We start from the raw sequence: 21,718 nt of genomic DNA, 5'->3' as shown, positions 1-21,718 counted from the left end.
AGACTAAGATACTACAGGGAGCGCGGGGTGTCAGACTAAGAAACTACAGGGAGCGCGGGGTGTCAGACTAAGAAACTACAGGGAGCGCGGGGTGTCAGACTAAGATACTACAGGGAGTGCGGGGTGTCAGACTAAGAAACTACAGGGAGCGCGGGTGTCAGACTAAGATACTACAGGGAGCGCAGGGTGTCAGACTAAGATACTACAGGGAGCGCAGGGTGTCAGACTAAGATACTACAGGGAGCGCAGGGTGTCAGACTAAGATACTACAGGGAGCGCAGGGTGTCAGACTAAGATACTACAGGGAGCGCGGGGTGTCAGACTAAGAAACTACAGGGAGTGCGGGTGTCAGACTCAGAAACTACAGGGAGCGCGGGTGTCAGACTAAGATACTACAGGGAGTGCGGGGTGTCAGACTAAGAAACTACAGGGAGTGCGGGGTGTCAGACTAAGAAACTACAGGGAGCGCGGGGTGTCAGACTAAGAAACTACAGGGAGCGCGGGGTGTCAGACTAAGATACTACAGGGAGTGCGGGGTGTCAGACTAAGAAACTACAGGGAGCGCGGGGTGTCAGACTAAGATACTACAGGGAGTGCGGGGTGTCAGACTAAGAAACTACAGGGAGTGCGGGTGTCAGACTAAGAAACTACAGGGAGTGCGGGACGTCGGACTAAAACTACAGGGAGTGTGGGGTGTCGGACTAAAACTACAAGGAGCGCGGGGTGTCAGACTAAGATAGTACAGGGAGTGCGGGGTGTCAGACTAAGATACTACAAGGAGCGCGGGGTGTCGGACTAAGAGAGTACAGGGAGTGTGGGGTGTCGGACCCTTAGGCTTCTGTTATTAGTTCCAGCAGAGAACAGCCTGTTGGAGCTCTCTGGACCCGGATGTTACCGCAATTCCCATTGGTCCTATAACCCATTGACTATAATATGGTCCAGCGGAGATTCAGATGCTCCCCGGAAAAAATGCAGGCATTCAGCCAGACAAAAACTGCTGCGTGCCTTACCGATCAGATAGTGATGGCCTATCCTGATCCATCACTTGTAAAGGATGACTCCTTTAAGCTGTGCGTGTGCATGGAATCTGTATGACCAGTACAAAGTCACAGGGTCCCTGTATATAAGGAGCTATCCTCCAGTGGGGGCAGCACTACTAGGGTAGAGTACCTCCATACAGTACATACAGCATGTGATCAAATTTGTATGAAACGTGAAAGAGAAAAACCTGTGTGTGCCTCAGTAGTATATTGGGAACGGGAGCCCTGTTTTGGCTCTGTACAATATATGGTAACACGACCATGTGCATGAGGCCTTACTGTTCTAGATACCTGCGCGCCCGCACCTCTAATCTCATCGTGTATGAGCGGCACTCGGCTCTGGTGGAATAGTTCACCGTACACATATTATTAAAGGATCAGTAAAACTAAGAAACTACAGGGAGTCACTTGAAACCACTTAGGGAATTATGACTGTACATAACCTGATACCCAATAACAAGCACAATTATCTCAAGATCTATCCAGGTATAGTCACATGGACACGTCTAGGAAAGATGGCGCTTTCAATTATTATCAACCAAGCAGGATGGGAATCAGCTGAAAAGTTATTTGAGGGGTTGTGTAAGATTACAAAAACAGAGTCTTCCAGAAACAGCGCCACTCTTCTCCATTGGCTGCATGCACTATTGCAGCTTAGCCCCATTAATGGCGTTTTTTCTGGAAGAGGGGAAGTATGTTTTTGTAATCTCATCCAATTTCTTAAAAGGGTTGTCCAGTTTTGCTTATAAACCAGACAACAATGGGGAATAGGCTGCAATAAGGAAGTGAGCTGCTCTTATCTCCGCAACTCAAATTCTCCTGGCCGGGCTCTGTTTACCGCTGCAGCGGTGACGTCACAACAAGTGACCACTGAGGCCAGTGATTGGCTGCAGCCATCACGTTCTTGACGTGACATCACCACTGCAACTGGGTAAGGCTACTTTCACACTCGCATTTGGTGTGGATCCGTCATGGATCGGCACAAACGCATCCGTTAAGGTAATACAAACGTCTGCATCCGTTCAGAACGGATCCCTTCGTATTATCTTTAACATAGCCAAAACGGATCAGTCATGAACACCATTGAAAAGTCAATGGAGGACGGATCCGTTTTCTATTGGGCCAGATTGTGTCAGTGAAAACGGATACGTCCCCATTGACTTACATTGTGTGTCAGAACGGCTCCATTTCGTCAGACTGACAACAAAACGCTTTAAGCAGCGTTTTCGTGTCCACCTCCAAAGCGAAATGGAGACGGAACGGAGGAAAACTGATGCTTTCTGAGCGGATCCTTATCCATTCAGAATGCATAAAGGGCAAAACTGATCCGTTTTGGACAGTTTGTGAGAGCCCTGAATGGATCTCACAAACGGAAACCAAAACGCAAGTGTGAAAGTAGCCTAAACGGAGTCCGGCCAGGAGAACCGGAATGGTAGTGCTGGATCTGCCAAGCAATAATAAAAGGACAATCATCACAGTGCTGTCCCTGCAGCTCAACCGCAGACCACCGGTCAGAAATCCAATTTTAGAACCTTTGTTAAAATCGTCCAACTTTTATTTCATCTTCTGAATATAATTAGCGGTACAGTAGTAGTTCATCCATAACCATTATGAGTCTACTACTACTGTACCGCTAATCTTATTAAGAAGATGAAATAAAAGTTGGACTGATGCTAACAAAGGCTCTAGATTTGGCTTTCTGAAGCTGGATCTGTTAGGCAGGCACAGCTCAGATCTTCATCTACCATCTTATTAATCTGGAGAAATTATCAGCCATCACCAATGCCTGGTGAGACACAAATTGCTAAGTTTAAAGGGGTCTTAAAGTGGGTTATCCAGGACTACAAATTGATAGCTTATCCTTTGGAAAGGTCATCAATATTAGAAAGGAGGAGGTCTGACTCTTTGAAAGGGGCGCTGTGCTCCAGCAACCGTCGCATCCCCTTTATTGCTTACCAGGCCATGCTTTGTACTTTTAGTAGCATCTCTGCCCGGTGTTACGGTTCGGTGCCATTCACCGAAATCAGGCAAAGCTGCAGTGAATGGTCAAACTAGGTGCAGCGGCTACAAAAAGTATGAAGCTGTACCAGGTAAAAAGCAAAGGGGACAATCACGCTTTTCAGATCAGAGGGGGTGCCAAAAGTCAGACCCACAAAACCTAATATAATCAGTTTTATAACAGTATAACACCTATTACTCGGTGACAACTAGACAACCACACCAGGAGCCACTGGATTTTTATAAATGCCAGTGAGCAAAGAAAATTCAAAATTCCAACATTATCAGTAGAAAACCACCCAAAAAGTTAAAAGACTGGTTAACTGGCTCTAGGGAAATTTTCAGTCTCTGATTTTTACGATGAGGTGCCATCCAGCCGATTAAAAGGTTTTGCCTAGGAAAAAAAGTTGGAAAAACTGTAATAAAACAGCCTTTACAAGAATCTCCCACGCGCTTCAGATGTCCCTGTTGGCCTTTGTTGATTCACTTGAGCCCAGCAGCTAATGACTAGCCTCAGTGGCCTTGTGGTCCACATGCAAGAATCCACCGGCACGGACCATAGGAACAAGACGCACTGAAATGGTAAAGGTTCTTTCATTATGGCATTTCCTCCATTCTTGTAAAACCCCTTTAAGATCTCTGGAAATCATATGAATAGCTGTTTTTCAGAATATTCTGTCTTCTGCTTGGGTCCATCTTGTTCTGGATCAGTCTCCACGTCGGGTTGTTCAACTCTTCCGGGCACAAACTCTTCCGTTGCGAAGGAGGCCGTAGACCTAGAATCTACTCTCTGCATTGAGTATATTCTCTAAAAAAATATACTAGTAGGTCAACCGGATCCCTAAGAAACTGGACCTAGTACTGGTGTGGAAGCACCATGGGGCCACCAACTGATCTATGGCTAAGAACCACAGCGAAGGGTGGAAAGATCTCGAAAGACAACCAGCTCGGAAGAGAGGTGGCAGATTTAGGTGTACACCTGGAAACTTGACATTTCTTCTAGATCTACAGGAAGTATCGTATATGGGGGGAGGTACCGTGGGGTTATATACATTTTTTGCTTTTTTCGGAAAGACCGTTTTTTGTTGTTATTTTCTTTTTTTTTTTTTGCCTCAGCTCCCGACAAGTAGGGCTTTAATACTCAGCGTGTGATGAGAGATGAAACCAAGTGTGAACAACTTTCAGGTCCCATGAGGGGGCTGACTGTTCAAGCTGTCAGGTTCAATTGCATCATTCGACATTATTCAATGCCCCAAACTGCTCCCTAATTGTTAGGGGCTTAACATATTCAGAGCCATTGTTTAGGCTAATGCTGAATGCCCACAAGTCGAGTTTCCATAAAGAAGGGGGTGGGATTTCATTGTACTTAAACCATACAGAACCCACTGCCTCCGCAGTCTTTGGTGCCATCCCGTGTATGAAAAACCGACTGTGAGACGGCTTTAATCAGTTTATATACTATCAATAAGCCTCTTATTTTATGACTACAGATATATAGCAAGAGAATTGCCGAGACTGATGCAGGGACAGTTCACTGGCTCGATACAATCACAGGAGAGAGCGCCGCTTTCAATCCTCCGCAGCTACAAGTCATTGTAAGTTTTTTTTTTTTTTTTCTGTACCTAATATCAGATGTGACACCTCGTAGAAAGCCACGCACAAACCCTTTTACAATCGTCTGAAGATCCGTTGCCTTGGCTGACAAACGATTATTTTTTCAGTTGCATTCCTTATCCTGCTGATAATGAGATGGGGGTCAAGCAGATTATTCGCTTCCTGTTCTGTCACTGCTTTGTATTGCTGAGAGAGGAAGTGAAAAAACGAAGGGGAGACACCGGGTAAACAAACCAAAAGGAACGCCGACGCTACAAAGCAACAGAGAAATCTGTATGATCTGGAAAGTGGGACAGATTATTGGGAGAGAAATAAAAAAAGGCTGATGGTCAGGCTTGTGCTTCCGGAATTGTGATTTCTGCATCTGTGTGTCCGTTCAAAGGCAATAAATAGACAAGTTGCAAAAAAGATTCCAATTCTGTAGTAAATAAAATAAAATAAATTTATATATCTCAATATAAAAAGTAACAAGGCGGGTAAAGTAGCAGGAATAGAAGAGGCAGCAAGGCTGAAGCAAAGCTGGCAAAATGTGATGCTCCGACAGGAAACAGCAAATAGGTTTACAAATCACAAGATAGCCGGAGGGCACGGACCATATGCTCACTTCTCAGCAGTAATAAAGCCATGTGGGTTAAGATTGGAAATACCAATATGGAAACAAAACAAAGAATAAAAAAATTGAATAAAAAAAGGAAATATATTGTAATTTGCCTGTGTGTGTATAAATATATATAGTAAAAATATACAGTTACAAAAAAAAAATTATATATATATATAAAAAAAACTACCGAAATTTTTTATTATATAATTTTGACAATACAGATATTTTACATACACATACCTAGGATAACGAAAGTCTTTGGATACATGCACATGGTGCATATTAGGCTACTTTCACACTGGCGTTTTGGTTTCCATTTGTGAGACCCGTTCAGGGCTCTCACACGCGGTCCAAAACGGATCAGTTTTGCCCTAATGCATTCTGAACGGAAAAGGATCCATTCAGAATGCCTCAGTTCAGCCTCTGTTCCGCTCTGGAGGCGGACACCAAAACGCTGCCTGCAGAGCGGAGCCAAACGGATGCGTCCTGGCACACAATGTAAGTCAATAGGGACGGATCCGTTTTCTCTGGCACAATAGAAAACGGATCCGTCCCCCATTGACTTTCAATGGAGTTCATGACGGATCCGTCTTGGCGATGTTACAGATAATACAAACGGATCTGTTCATGACGGATGCAGACGGTTGTATTATTGTAACGGAAGCATTTTTGCAGATCCATGACGGATCTGTAATAAACACTAGTGTGAAAGTAGCCTTATACACTAATTTTTCCCATGGTTTTACGTCCAGAAAATCCACAGCATAAGGGCTCGTGCACACGACCGTATACAACGGATCCGCAAAAAAATACGGATGACGTCCGTGTGCATTCGTATTTTGCGGAATGGAACAGTCCTATCCTTGTCCGTAATGCAGACAATAATAGGTCATGTTCTATTTTATTTGCGGAACAGACATACGGAAATGGGATGCACACAGAGTAACTTCTGTTTTTTCTTGAGGACCCATTAAAATGAATGGTTCTGCATACGGTCCACAAAAAAACTGAACAGACACAGAAAGAAATTAAATTCGTGTGCATGAGCCCTAATACAGTAGCAGCTATGTATAATCTTCCGTACAAAGTGCAGAAATTGACCCGCAGTGCGGATCTTTGAAATCCTTAGCACGTCAATTGTTTTGCACGGATTGTTTAGCGCAGGTTTTGCCCTTTGCATCTGGGGCAAAAACGCAGGTAACTTTTGCAAATTCAGAGCGGAAAATCTGCATAAGGGCTCATGCACACAACTGTATGTCTGGTCCCATTCATTTCAATGAGCATACAGCACGCCGCGCGCTTTCCGCATCAGCTCATTCGTTCCGTGGCCCTGAAAAAAATTATAGAACATGTCCTATTCTTGTCCTTTTTGTAGATAAGGATAGGACATTTCTAGGGAAGTGAAAAAGAAAATGGCAGCATGCACGTGGCCAGGATCCGTTCTTTGCGGATCTGCGATTTTGCGGACCATAAAACACATACGGGGTAACTGCACAAAGTGTGCAGAAAATCCACATGAAATCTGCACCAAAACTGCACATAAATCCGCCTTACTTATCTCATTTTTGTACAGTTTTTATGCGTTTTTTGGTGCAGATTTATGTTAACAATCCTATTGAAGTCTATGGGGAAAACCACTCTACATAAGGTGCGAAATCACACAAACAATTGACTTGCTGCAGATTTCAAAAACCACACGGCGGATCAATTGCCGCATGGAGAAGTGTACGTGAGAATTGGCAGATCTCTTTGCCTTTGCTGGCACTGTATTAATCTGCCACGTGTGTAGGTACCACTAAACCACACTGCTGTGTGCACATGCCCTTACTCATTACTATTCAATTTAAACAGCGCCACCATGCAACTTTGTGATGGAAAAAAAAAAAAAAGAAAAAAAAAAAAACATAAAATACCAGAGCAATTATTAAAGTAAACAAACCAGATTCTGACACAACGACGAGCCCTATTAGGAACAAGCTCCGCGAGTACAAATGTAGGTGTGTAATATTGCAATATAACCACGCCCCTTGTATGGGGGCGGGGGGGGGGGCGGGGGGGACAAAAACAGCTGTACGGAAGGAGAAAAGAATCAGTACTAGATGTTTGCACTATGTTCCTGTCACAGGAAATGCTACATGAGCTATAGAAATATTTGTGATATTATATATTTTTTTATTACAGTGGCTTTTACTCATATATATATATATAAATATAAGATCAAAAACTGCAGAATCCAGATATCCACCAAAAATGTGGACCTGACCCAGTGACACGTGGATTTGAATTGTTTCTTACATTAGTGAGTATGTTGTTCTGGCAAAGGAATTATCTGTCAAAAATTAAGAACTTGACAGGCTATTAAAGTGATCTCGATGACATCAGGAGCGGCGAGATTTCTGGAGAGCAGACAATAGAGCTGACAGGCACGCTACTTATACCAAATTTTAAGGCCACAGACAGCTTGTGCTTGGTTCAGTGTCATTTCATCAGCGACTTACTGCAGAGGGAGGACTCCATAAAAGAGCTCCTAACGTTACTCATCGGGCGCGTCTGCCATTTTAATGCAACCAGTCAAACGCTAATACAAAAAGAAATCCAACTATTGCATTATAGCTGGATATTGCCTGCAGCCATCAATCTCGCAAAATGGACCGAAGACAACGCGCCCGGGTTATTTAAATCAACGCAGTGTTAAGTCTCAATTCCTCCTGTATTTGCATAACTCAGTTTCTGCAAAGCTATGCCGCCGCACATTAATATCCCACTTCAATCCCACTCCAAATGTTTGTCTCGTTTCTCATTGCAAAAGAGGAAATGCACCATTTATAACCGCAACATGACCAAAAATACTGCAAAATACTGAAATAACAGGCAACAGTCACAAAGTAGCATCTGTTTAAAACCGCATGTGTTTTTTTTTTTTTTGGGGGGGGGGGGGGAGACATTGTATAGATTAGATTACGATAGATAGATTTTGTAGATAATGGGATAGATAGATATTGTAGATAGATATTCTAAATTTACAGAAATAGAGACAGCACTCCAAAATAAAGTGAAATAGATAATGGATCTATTTATTCCACCCAAGCGTGGTGGATAGATGGATAGATAGTTTTTAATTATTTTTTCCCACACTCAAAACATGTTTTCACTTTTCTAGATAATTGTTAACATCCACGTTAACCTTCATTATTAAGATTATCCACAATAACATCTTTTTTTTTACATTTAGTACACATAAAAATGCTAAATCATATATTTTTATAATATAAAGTCTTCAAAATTACATTCAACAGCAACTGTATCTGAACACAAAGTTTTATATCGCTTCTTCTTCTTTTTTTTTTTTTTTACACCCCCAACTGTTCACAAATACAATCCTACAATCGAAAGCAAAACTTCAGAGATACCAACCCTAAGGTCTCCTTTACAAATACTTTTTTAGGTGTTTTTTCTGCTTGGTTAAAAAAGAGATGCTATGAATTTCATGTTTTTTTTTAACCTATTATTATTTATTTTTATTAATACAGACATTTTTCACAATGCTTTTTTTTTTTTTTGTCCTATAGAGAAGGAAAAAGCATGCTGCTATAATGCTACAAATTTGTGCATTTAATATTGTCCTACTGCATGCATATATCTTTAACACAAAAATAATAAAATCGCCATGAAAAATGTGGCAAAAATAAATAAATAAATGGTGTTTTTCCTAAACTAATTAAGAAAATCCTTAAAGTTAAGCAACAAGAAAACCAAAGGGAAGAAAAAGAAAGAAAGGACTTGAGCTCCTTCTATCAGGCAACATGGTCTTCGAATGCGGCTCCGTCACTATTGTTTTATGCAGCTAAATGAAGGTCCTGCTGCACTCAGTTCAATGAAGAGGTCAATGCGGCTGGGTTGCCTGGAGACTGATGGCTGCTACAGGAGCACCAGATAAGCCACACTAAATAAGCCTCAGCTCCCAGGCAATAAGCATTCACTGCTAGGAGCAGAATCTGAGATGCAGCTGTCTCGGCGTGCAGCGCTGTACCGGACCATGCAGCGGCCGCCACAGCCGCGTCCCTCTGCTCGCTCAGGATTTCAATGTGAAGCCAACCTCGCTGGGACAAGGGATGAAATAAGATTGGAAGGATTTTAATTAGAGCGAATACAGGATTACTCTAGTACTGGGACTCCTTTGTTCTTCCTGTTGGGTCACATGTTACCTAAGAATTCCCCCCCCCCCCCCCCGAGCTGTAAATTCCTTTTTTCCCCCCACCCTCTGACCTCTTCCTACTTAAAACCCACTGCTTTCCCTTTAAATGCCAAAGGCTCGGCGCGTCCATCATCTCGTGCTTGCCTCAATCAATCAAACGATCGTCAAGGGAAGCCATAAAAAAATAATAATATATAAATAAATAAATAAATAAATATATATATATATATATATATATATATATATATATATATATATATATATATATATATATATATATATAATGGGTGTTTAGTAAATATTAATAAGAATACTGACCAGCTGGGGGCACTAGAGCTGTGTGATATGTCTTATAAACAGGGATACCCCACCAAATGCAACACGATGAGCGTATACAACAATGCAGTGCAGATCATATACTTCCATATCAGCTACAGAAACTGTACAAAGTCATGGCTTTTACACCAGAAAATTAGTAATCATTTTGCATGACAAAAAGGCCACTAGGGGGCAGTGTTCTGTTAAATCGACTGAAACACGATTTAATTTACTTTAAAGGGAAGGCGTCGCCAATTATAATTTTTTCTTTCAGTTAAAACCAGATTGCGACACATCTCCTTTTTTTTCTAATCCTTTTTTATTTTCCGATTACAGATTTATTTATTCTATTCTCTGCACATCATTATGGGGGCGGCCATCTTGCCTGAGCTGTTCTTAACAGCATTATAAATATGCTTTACGGCACCCCTATGGTCCATAGACATAGTGGTCTGAAGGGGACCTCATTGACTTCTATGGGAGAGTTTTCTAGGCCGCTCTGTGACCTGTGCAGAGGTCAGGAGGGAATAGATGAGCTGTGATGTCATCTGTTGTGAATGGTGGATCTACAGAGTGGCAGCGCCGTCAGGAGCAAGCAAGGTAAGTTTATTATTATAGATTTTTCTTTTATATATCTCATCTGAGGTCTGATGGTGGTCTGATCCGAGGTTTGATTTTTCTATTAACCTCCTTTAAATCCTAGGTGCGTCTTATAGTCTGGTGCGAAAAAACACAGTGTGTAGTATATAAAATATATATATCTATATATACACACACACATACACTGTGTTACAATGTTACTTCCACCACATATCTCAATCTGAGATAGTAGGTGGGACCACACATAATGTCCCCCTCTGCCCCTAGTGGACAAAGAGGCATGTGCTTGTTAGCCTTCATCAGAGCAATGTTTGGAAACAGTCCAATAGACGTTGGCCCTTGGGTGGTCTTTAGAGAAGACAGCTATCAGGGTTAGGGTTAAGAGGGCCTTGATACCTCCATCTCATATGTGGAGTGCTTGTGGCGTTATGTTTTTTAGAGTGTAAACCTATAAGTCTTATCTTGTGCACTGCCTTAAAGGGATTCTGTCACCAGTTTTTGACCACCACATTCAAAAATATGGTTATGTGCATGCTGCCCTTGTGATTCCTAATGTGGTCTTATAAGCTAAATCTGTAGGCTCATTTAGTGTAAAAAACGTTTTATCTAACCTGTCATTCATCAGATTAAGGTGCCCAGGAGGACGCTCATGTCTCCAAGATGCCGCCCGCTGCCGTTCGTGCCCAGCTCCTCCTTTGCTTTCTGAAGCGCTGCGCTGAACAGTGCCCTGCGCCGGATCTTGTGAAGTCGGGGACAGTAAGCGCCGTCCAGCGAAGTGAATATTGATGAGCTGGGCGGCGCTTACTGTACCGGACTTCACAAGATCCGGCGCATGCGCCGGGCACTGTTAAGCGCAGCGCTTCAGAGCGGGGACCGCAGAAGCCGCCCAGCAAACTGAATATTCATGAGCTGGGCGGCGCTTCAAAGCGGCAGTTGGGGGAGGCTGGCTGGGCGCAAGAGAGGTGAAACGCCGCCCCTTGGGCAGATTGAAGACCGTTGGAGCAGGACTGCAAAGGAGGAGCTGGGCACATCGCTGATGAAAGCAAAGGAGGAGCTGGGCACATCGCTGATGAAAGCAAAGGAGGAGCTGGGCACATCGCTGATGAAAGCAAAGGAGGAGCTGGGCACATCGCTGATGAAAGCAAAGGAGGAGCTGGGCACATCGCTGATGAAAGCAAAGGAGGAGCTGGGCACAAACGGCGGCGGGGGCGGGCGGCATCTTGGAGACATGAGCGTCCTCCTGGGCACCTTAATCTGATGAATGACAGGTTAGATAAAACGTTTTTTACACTAAATGAGCCTACAGATTTAGCTTATAAGACCACATTAGGAATCACAAGGGCACCATGCACATAACCATATTTTTTAATGTGGGGGTCAAAAACTGGTGACAGAATCCCTTTAAAGCTTGCCAGCTGACCATACACATTAGATTTCAAAATGGCCAAACCTGTCGATTTTGGAGGGACAGAGCAATCATCTGTGTATGGGGACCTTTTGACTCCCTCCCCACTGTAGATGTCAGTAGAAGAATTGGGTCCATCTCTCTGCCCCTCTACTCTGATGCCTCCACCCTGTACCAGTCATTGCACTGGTTGCCCATACAGCACAGGATTTCATTTAAACTTCTCACTCTCGCCCACAAAGCTCTCCACAGTGCTGCACCCCCTACATCTCCTCCTTCGTCTCTGTCTACCGCCCTACCCATGCTCTGTAAAACATTTATGACTAACATCCACCATAATCTGAACCTCTCATTCCCGGCTCTAAAACTTCTCCCGAGCTGCACCAGTTCTCTGGAACGCTCTACCCCAAGAAATCAGGTTGATTCACAACATCCACAGTTTTAGGCAATCCCTAAAAAACGCATCTTTTTAGGGTGGCCTATCACATCCTCTGATCTGACTCTTCTCCATTCACCCTCTGCAACCTGATGCTTTCGAGCCTGATCCATAATCCAGCACTATCCACCACACCCCATGCCCTCAGAAGCACTACAGATACCAGCTGGCGACGGCCCATGCAGCTTTATATCTACTCTCCTATTCTGATAAGATGGCTGGACTATTGTACGGCACAAGCACTTCTTACCTTTTGTCTTGCCCCTGTCTCCTGATAGATTGTAAGCTCTTGTCAGCAGGGTCCTCAGTCCTCTTTAGTCATTAACCAGTTTGCTGCTCTGTTATTTATGACCGTTTGTACATGAACCCCTGAACTGTGAAGCGCTGCGGAATATGTTGGCGCTATATAAATAAAGATTATTATTGGGTTGTTGGATTTCAACATGTCCTATCCTATTGTTCTCAGAAGATAAACCTCCGCCAGAGGAGTCTGACAGCAGCTGACTCCTATCTACCAATGGAGAACACATGCAAGAACGGCTGAGCCAAGTGTGCATGTGTACGGAGGGGTTCAGAGACAGAATGTATATGGCTAGCCTTAAAGGGATTTTCTCTGGATAGGTCAACAGTATCTGATTAGTGGGTGTCTGACCCTGTTTTAGAAGGCACCGGCGCTCCTGTGAGTGCTCACCAAGTACAGCGCAGTAGACTGTATAATGGTTGTGCTTGGTATCGCAGCTCAGCCTATTCACTTCAATGGGACTAAGCTGCTCCGAGACCAAGTGACCAATGAACGTGTTGTCACTGGCCTCGGGTAAGCTGCGAGAAGGCCGTAGCGTTACTGCAAACACTGCTGCCTTCTCAAACAGCTGATTGGCCGGGGGTCCCGGGTGTCGGACCCTCACCAATCAAATACTGGTGACCTATTTAGAGGATAGGTCATCAGTTAAAGAGCGTCGGAAAACCCCTTTAATGCTAACATACAGACTAGATCATATTCTGTTAAACGCGACAACTTTGGTGAGGTATGCCGACTATGTAATATCGGAACCAAGCATGCATGTGCACAGGGGGAGTCAGGAGGATATCCATCGGACGTAATGCTATTAGAGAGGTATCAGCATCTTTACAAATGTCATCAGTTTTACTAAAAAATTACTGATTACCAATAAGCCTCGAGAAAGGCTTGCATTCCCCCCCCGATCTCTTCCGACTGATCTGCCGACAAACAGACGATGTTATCATGGCCGGTGTTTGCCGGCTTTCGTCTCTCCAGCCCCTCTCCAGTGATAGCGCTGTATGTAAACAGCTCCATGTTTTCTCTGACAAATGACTGCGCCGTAATTAGTTTAAATAGAGAGAGCGGAGAACAACGATCCCCAGATAAGATTCAGATGAAAGGAACCAGAGCAAAATACGCGAAGAAGAACGGCTCCATGTAATCTGCGGCTGCAAATTACAGCGCCGGCAGATTGTCTGTGACTTGGGAGACGTCCTCCATGTGCCGCTCCTGGCTTACTGCGGGAATAAGCCTTCCAAGACCTGAGTGGCTCTAAAGACCAAGCATCCAAATATCCAAGTGCAATAATATTAACCCTCACATAGGCAACAGAAAGCTAAAGTTACGTGACCCCTGGCAGTCAATATGTTCATACCTAAACACACACATTCAGCAAAGCTAGAGCTAGGAAAAAGCCCAGAGCAGTCAGACTACAACTCTCATTTTTTCTTTGGAAAAGGAAAGCAGCAAATTATTGCTTGCTATGGACAACTGCTCCATTTTTCTGTTGCACAATACATCTTGGGTAGAAGATACAATATACGAAATCCAGCACTTGTGCCAAGTCATAAAAACCGAATTCTTTATTGATGGAAGCAGCAAAAATCTCTTACGCGTTTCAGGCTAGCCCTTTTTAAAGTGAGCTGGTTGAGGGTGGAGACCCACTGTGTGCAGGGTAGAAGATAGTGATGAATGGGGTTAGAAAAAGATTGCTGCTTTCCACCAGAAACAGCGCCACCTCAGTCCAAGGGCTGGGTCTGGTATTGCGGCTCATCTCCACTGGAGTGACTGGGGGTGAGCTGCGTCACTAAACACAACCGAAGGATAAGAAAGCGTGGCAAGAAAGATATCATATCTTCTAACCCTGCACAATCCCACCAGACAAAGCCTCTCAACCGAGTGAACATTGGGCGTGGAGAGACTCGCTACATGCGCCAAAGCAGCTGACGCCCAGCGAGTATCATGTACGGGTCCTATTCTAATTGGTATAACCCATCTACAACACTCGATGGGTGCCATGCAGCGGCATCAACAACTGTACCGCCCAGCGTGCAATTGTGCCTCTCCATGCCTGATGTCATATGGGGGGGGGGTTGTGTTTGGTCCAAAGGCGTGCATGTCCACGTTCTTTTTCCACTGATCCACGGCCACTGGAAAACCACAGAGGTGTGAACAAACAAATTAAAAACCAATGGAGAGTTGAGTAGAGAACACAGACGGCACACGTCCATGATTCACTGAAGAATGAACAAGGCCTTAGTGGACAAGCCAGTGGATTTTTATGTTGACACTTTTTCGGTTTAAGAAAAAAAAACTAATTGCAAGTTTATATCATGCTCCCCATTGAATTCAATGGGCAAGGGGTAACATACGCTGAAGCGTAGTTGGCACCATTTACTCCACCAAAAATGCCCCGTTTGGAGAGAAAGCATACCTTCTGATCTGCCACGTATTTTATCAAGTGAACATAGCCTTACACTAATGTGTCAGGCCACCTTGAAGGATCCTGGGGGATACAACACTACTTATTTTCCAGCCTTGGCAGCAGCTGACTGATGCAAGCACGATATGCCGCCTCTTCCACACTGTACGGGCACATGGCAGCTCCACAACAGAGCGGGGGGGAGAGGGACATTTTTCAGAGCCTCGTTATACCAGATGCCAGAAAGAGACTGGAGTAAACGGGGATGAATCCCTGCGGACTGGGATACGACGGAGGCAGTAAGAACCCACCAGTGATGCAACCCCCACCGGCGAGCGTTGCGTCAGTCCCGCAGTTCTGGCTGGGTTGTCTATTTGCTTGCGACGCGTTTATTGCTCTCGAAATAAGCCCTCATTAGTGTAAATTGACTTCTCATTCCTGAGAGGATACTTTGCATCACGGCTCCGAGCCTTGTCACACTGCGCTGGATGTCTCATTTCATGGTAGTGCTGAACTATAAATTGCATCCAGAATGGCAGAGGATGCCCTGGGCGTACGTGTACCTGCCCTACCAAAGCATGCCCCTACCGAGCTGATCATCAGACAAAGGGCTGGATGCCATGCCAGGTCTACCGGGGTCTTATGGCTCCTTCACCTGGTGCATGCCTCAATATATGAGCTTCTCTACACTCTTCATAGGGCTTAATGAGCCTCTGATGTAGGTGCGCTGCAGCCAGCAATGACAGCGCAGACACAGGGTAGACACCAGTGTACACGAGTCCTTCCTGACCAGTCATTACTTTGTCAGTCCTGAGTCCACATCTTATTGCATCGTCACTATATTCGTGCCCTCCCCACTTCTCTGATCAGAGCCAAGTGGAAAAGATCCAACTCCAAATGTGGCCGCTGACACACAGATTCATTAGACCCGTCAGCACTTGCCACCTTCTTGTCCTAAGCAATGTACCAAGAGTTCCTATGCTTAAGGGCTCATGCACATGACCGTATGTATTTTGCAGTCCACAAAACATAGATCTGCCCAAAAAAAAAAAAAAAGCCAACATCCGTGTTCCATCCGTATTTTTTGCGGATCCGTTGTAACAATGCCTGTCCATGTCCGCAAAACGGACAAGAATATGACATGTTCTACTTTTATGCGGAACAGACTTGTGGACATACAGATACAGAATGCACACTGAGTCATTTCTGTTTTTTTTTACTTTTGTGTGGTCCCATTGAAATGAATGGTTCCGCATACGGGCCGCAAAAAATAAAAATTAAAAAATAAAAAAATACAGAACGAACACGAACAAAAAAATACGTTTGTGTGAATGAGCCCTAAAGGGAAGGTCTAACTCCATGTAAAACACTCATTAGATTATTGGTCCTATGCAACATCTCCTCTGCACCTCTGTGTCGCCATGGAAACAGACAACAACAAAAAAACGCCCTGTGGAGTCAGGTCAAGGAGTCATAATCTTTTCCCTGTATCCCACACATATTGCTAATCTACACAATGAATGTTAGTAAGCAGTAGAGGTCAGATGGAGGAGTGTATGGCTGGAGGATCTGACCACGCAGGGTTTGTTTGTAGTCTGTTACCATGGAGCCACATTAGCCTGCATAGGAACAAAGTGATAGGATAATTGGGGCTACAGAATATCCGACCTCTGCAACCTGAGAATGAAGGGGATATTGTACAGTTTCCCCTCTGCACAGAGGCTCACAACCACCCGGATGTGCAGGGAACCCCAGCACTGCCCCATTAAAGTCAAAGGGAGTTGCCACAGTTTCCTGCACTTGTGGATGGCTGGCAGTGAAGCTGTGCAGGAAAAATTAGAAGGGGCGGCAGTGTTACACCACTTCATTCTCCGAGGTCAGATTCGAACAGAGCATAAGGTGATGGCATATGATAGCGATATGCCATCACTTTATTATAAGGGAAACCCCATTTAAGATGCAATGAAATTTGCAAATCACCACAATAACAGGACAATAAAGCAGCATTATCAATACACTCAGAATGGCTCTATGTGTAAATGTGAACCAGTTGTATTCCACCAGAGGACTGCAGGACATAAAAATAGGAGGGTGTCAACATTACATGCCACAAATCTCCCAACACAACTTGTATACATACAGAATATAACATAAGACGTAAAAAGCATGTCTATGCCAACATGAGGACTATTGAGGAACCGTCTTACCTGAGTAGTAGTAGTGCTGGCAGGGACAGTAGTTGAAGTTGAAGGCAATGGGGATGAGGATCCTCCAGGCTGTAGATGGGCCGTGGAGCATTGTGATACATGGGTACTGGAAACGGGTGTACTGGAGCCTGACAAAGCACTGGGAAAGGACACCACTACGTCATTGCTGCTGAAAATACCTGTAATAAAAAAAGAGCATAAAATAGATTCTGTTTAGATTCTTAGAAGATAGGATTTACAAAGAAATAAAAACCATTTGGAACCGAACCAGAGTTCGGGAAATGTTTTTTTACAGTATAAATCAAAGTTATTATGCGAAGTTTCGCGAGACTTTGCAAAGTAATAACTTGGGCTCATCGGAGCCAATACATTCTAATACTGTACGGAGGGACACTTCCCCCAACTGGTAACACCCAGCTGTTAATTTATTCTTAAACTTCTAGGAGTAATACAAATTATTCTTTACCAGCAATATAAACGATAAATGAAAATACAGGAATTCTTGATTTTTCAGTGCTGGTCACTGCAACAACCAATATGATCTAAATACAGAGAAACCACACCAAAAGACTAACCCCTCATTTTCTCATGTGACAGATTTTCAATTCCCCTATCTTCTGTGTATTATTTATTTTATGCCCTTATATAGCGCTACGTCTTTGGAGTGTGTGAGGAAACCGGAGCACCCGGAGGAAACCCACGCAAGCACGGGGAGAACATACAAACTCCATGCAGATGTTGCCCTTGGTCGGATTCGATGTTGGTATCTTTTAGGAACAATTCCCCAAGAATATTGTTCACTAAAAATTTTGGGTGGCTGTCTCAAAATACTATAAACACTAGCAATTCAAAAAGTTCAACATGCAAAATCATCACCTAAGATCCTAAAAACTCAGTATAAAAGCAAAGGAAAAGAAAAAACAAAACTAGCAAACAGTTCAAAGAAATAACAAACCTGTGGATGTCATGAGAACAACCCAACAAAAAGTCATCACCATCACCAAACCCCAAACCCCCCACCCCGCGCAATGAAGAAAAATAGAAAGCGTTCAAACACAACAGACATATAAAGACAAACAGAAAAAAACTCAAAGAGCAACAGAACCTCTTATTTATCTTAATCTCACGCTGGACTGACGCCATCCGTGAAATACATAAGGTCTCCTAATTTATCCACCGCGTGCTAGATTAGGACATTTCAGATCTAAAGAGCAAGATCACTCAGGAGAGAGAGTGACGGAGAAGGTTTTCAGCTCTTGAATAAACCCTGTTGGGATGCACAAAACAGATCAATCACAACATTTGGAGAAAGGTAGGAGCCTTTTCACAGGGCCTCTGTGAAGTTGGCACCCATCCGTCTTCTGGTGGGAACACAAAGAGGAGCATGATGGAAGATTGTGAGGTCGAATGTGCGCTCCCTTTCTCCTTTGACACCTAGTGCATGAGGAGGGTGAACAACAGGTCAAAGGCTGCTTGGTGCGCCCACCGCTACCAATTCACTGAGGGAACTGGGCTCGAAAGGGCGATTCCCCTGTTTTTGTTTCCAGTTATTCAATCAGTGCACACAGACACAATACAATAGATACAAGAAGTATAGATACAGATATAGAAAACCATCAATGGAATAAAAAAAAGAAACAAAAGTCCTGATAAAGATAGAAATAGATAGATATGAGATAGATAGATAGATAGATAGATATGAGATAGATAGATACGAGATAGATAGATACATAGATATGAGATAGATACATAGATATGAGATAGATACATAGATATGAGATAGATACATAAGAAAAATCAAATACACCGCAGCACTTCCAGTAGGTGAAAATAGTGGGATCCTTTTATTCACCCATGCAACGTTTCGATCCACTTGCTGGGACCATTTTCAAGCCTTGAAAATGGTCCCAGCAAATGGATCGAAACGTTGCATGGGTGAATAAAAGGATCCCACTATTTTCATCTACTGGAAGTGCTGCGGTGTATTTGATTTTTCTTATTGATCATCACTTTAACAAAGTGCAATACCGCTGGCACCCATCGCTACAAAGCTGCTTCACAAGGTGTGCTGCCCTGAACTCCAAACAATTAGATCGATACATAGCTATGAGATAGATACATACGAGATACATACAGTACAGACCAAAAGTTTGGACACACCTTCTCATTCAAAGAGTTTTCTTTATTTTCATGACTATGAAAATTGTAGATTCACACTGAAGGCATCAAAACTATGAATTAACACACGTGGAATTATATACATAACAAAAAAGTGTGAAACAACTGAAAATATGTCATATTCTAGGTTCTTCAAAGTAGCCACTTTTTGCTTTGATTACTGCTTTGCACACTCTTGGCATTCTCTTGATGAGCTTCAAGAGGTAGTCACCTGAAATGGTCTTCCAACAGTCTTGAAGGAGTTCCCAGAGATGCTTAGCACTTGTTGGCCCTTTTGCCTTCACTCTGTAGCCCAGCTCACCCCAAACCATCTCGATTGGGTTTAGGTACGGTGACTGTGGAGGCCAGGTCATCTGGCGCAGAACCCCATCACTCTCCTTCATGGTCAAATAGCCCTTACACAGCCTGGAGGTGTGTTTGGGGTCATTGTCCTGTTGAAAAATAAATGATAGTCCAACTAAACGCAAACCGGATGGAATAGCGTGCCGCTGCAAGATGCTGTGGTAGCCATGCTGGTTCAGTATGCCTTCAATTTTGAATAAATCCCCAACAGTGTCACCAGCAAAGCACCCCCACACCATCACACCTCCTCCTCCATGCTTCACGGTGGGAACCAGGCATGTAGAGTCCATCCGTTCACCTTTTCTGCATCGCAAATTTGGACTCATCAGACCAAAGCACAGATTTCCACTGGTCTAATGTCCATTCCTCGTGTTATTTAGCCCAAACAAGTCTCTTCTGCTTGTTGCCTGTCCTTAGCAGTGGTTTCCTAGCAGATATTCTACCATGAAGGCCTGATTCACACAGTCTCCTGTTAACAGTTGTTCTAGAGATGTGTCTGCTGCTAGAACTGTGTGTGGCATTGACCTGGTCTCTAATCTGAGCTGCTGTTAACCTGCGATTTCTGAGGCTGGTGACTCGGATGAACTTATCCTCCGCAGCAGAGGTGACTCTTGGTCTTCCTTTCCTGGGGCGGTCCGCATGTGAGCCAGTTTCTTTGTAGCGCTTGATGGTTTTTGTGACTGCACTTGGGGACACTTTCAAAGTTTTCCCAATTTTTCGGACTGACTGACCTTCATTTCTTAAAGTAATGATAGCCACTCGTTTTTCTTTACTTAACTGCTTTTTTCTTGCCATAATACAGATTCTAACAGTCTATTCAGTAGGACTATCAGCTGTGTATCCACCTGACTTCTCCACAACGCATGTGATGGTCCCAACCCCATTTATAAGGCAAGAAATCCCACTTACTAAACCTGACAGGGCACACTTGTGAAGTGAAAACCATTTCAGGTGACTACCTCTTGAAGCTCATCAAGAGAATGGCAAGAGTGTGCAAAGCAGTAATCAAAGCAAAAGGTGGCTACTTTGAAGAACCTAGAATATGACATATTTTCAGTTGTTTCACACTTTTTTTGTTATGTATAGAATTCCACATGTGTTAATTCATAGTTTTGATGCCTTCAGTGTGAATATACATTTTTCATAGTCATGAAAATAAAGAAAACCCTTTAAATGAGAAGGTGTGTCCAAACTTTTGGTCTGTACTGTACATATGAGATAGATATGAGATAGATACAAGATAGATACATAGATATGAGATAGATAGATATTAGATGGATAGAGATTAAATAAATAATAGATAATAGAAAGATAGATAAATATAGATTAGATAGATAAATATCTCATAGATACATATTAGATAGAGGAGATAGATGATAGATAAATACATAGATATTAGATGGATAGAGTGTAAATAGATGATAGATATGAAATAGACAGTATTGGATAAATATATATTGGATAGATACATAATAGACAAATACATAGATATTAGATAGAGATTAAATAGATAATAGATATGAGACAGTCATGAGTATTACACCCACCGGTAATCCGGTTTCCTGTAAGTCTCCATGACAGCACACACAGATTGACTTCCTCCAATAGGACAGGAAAACACACAGAGGTTAAATACCCCGCCCCTTCCCCTTATCACCAGTGTATTTAGTGTATTTTAACAGAGACCAGGATAAAGGGTAGAACCCAAAAAATATTATCCGGGGTAAAAGTATGGGCCCTCTTTCAAGTGGCCGCCCTGCAAATCTGCTCTAGGGAGGCAGAGACCCTTTCGGCCCAGGAGGTAGTTCTGCTCTCACTGAATGGGCTCTGAGAGACGGAGGAGGCTCTTTACCAGAGGCTGTATACGCTTCTGTAATAGCACTTCTTATCCACCGGGATATGGAGCTCTCTGCTGCTTTCCTACCTTTATTAGGGACAATACTGCACAAAAACATTTTTGTCTATCCTCCATTCCCTGGTAGCATCAATATAACGAAGAACTGCCCTTCTTACATTTAAATTATGGAATTTTGCTTCCTGCTCGTTCCTGGGATTAGCACAGAATGAGGGAATGACAATATC

General features: G+C 43.4%; 1 protein-coding gene across 5 annotated transcripts in view; it reads right to left on the bottom strand.

Annotated features, from left to right (window-relative positions):
- Positions 1-21,718, bottom strand: part of MLLT10 (MLLT10 histone lysine methyltransferase DOT1L cofactor) — a 223,990-nt gene that overhangs the window by 33,603 nt on the left and 168,669 nt on the right. For all 5 annotated transcript variants that reach the window (XM_044295627.1, XM_044295626.1, XM_044295628.1 and 2 more), the window contains one exon: positions 17,117-17,295. In XM_044295627.1, coding sequence (XP_044151562.1) covers positions 17,117-17,295 — 179 coding nt within the window. The remainder of the gene's footprint in view (positions 1-17,116; positions 17,296-21,718) is intronic.

Source organism: Bufo gargarizans, chromosome 5 (genome assembly GCF_014858855.1).
Source record: "Bufo gargarizans isolate SCDJY-AF-19 chromosome 5, ASM1485885v1, whole genome shotgun sequence".
NCBI classification, from domain to species: Eukaryota; Metazoa; Chordata; class Amphibia; order Anura; family Bufonidae; genus Bufo; species Bufo gargarizans.
The sequence above is the reverse complement of the archived record's forward strand: the minus strand, read 5'-3'. Positions and strand labels throughout refer to the sequence as shown.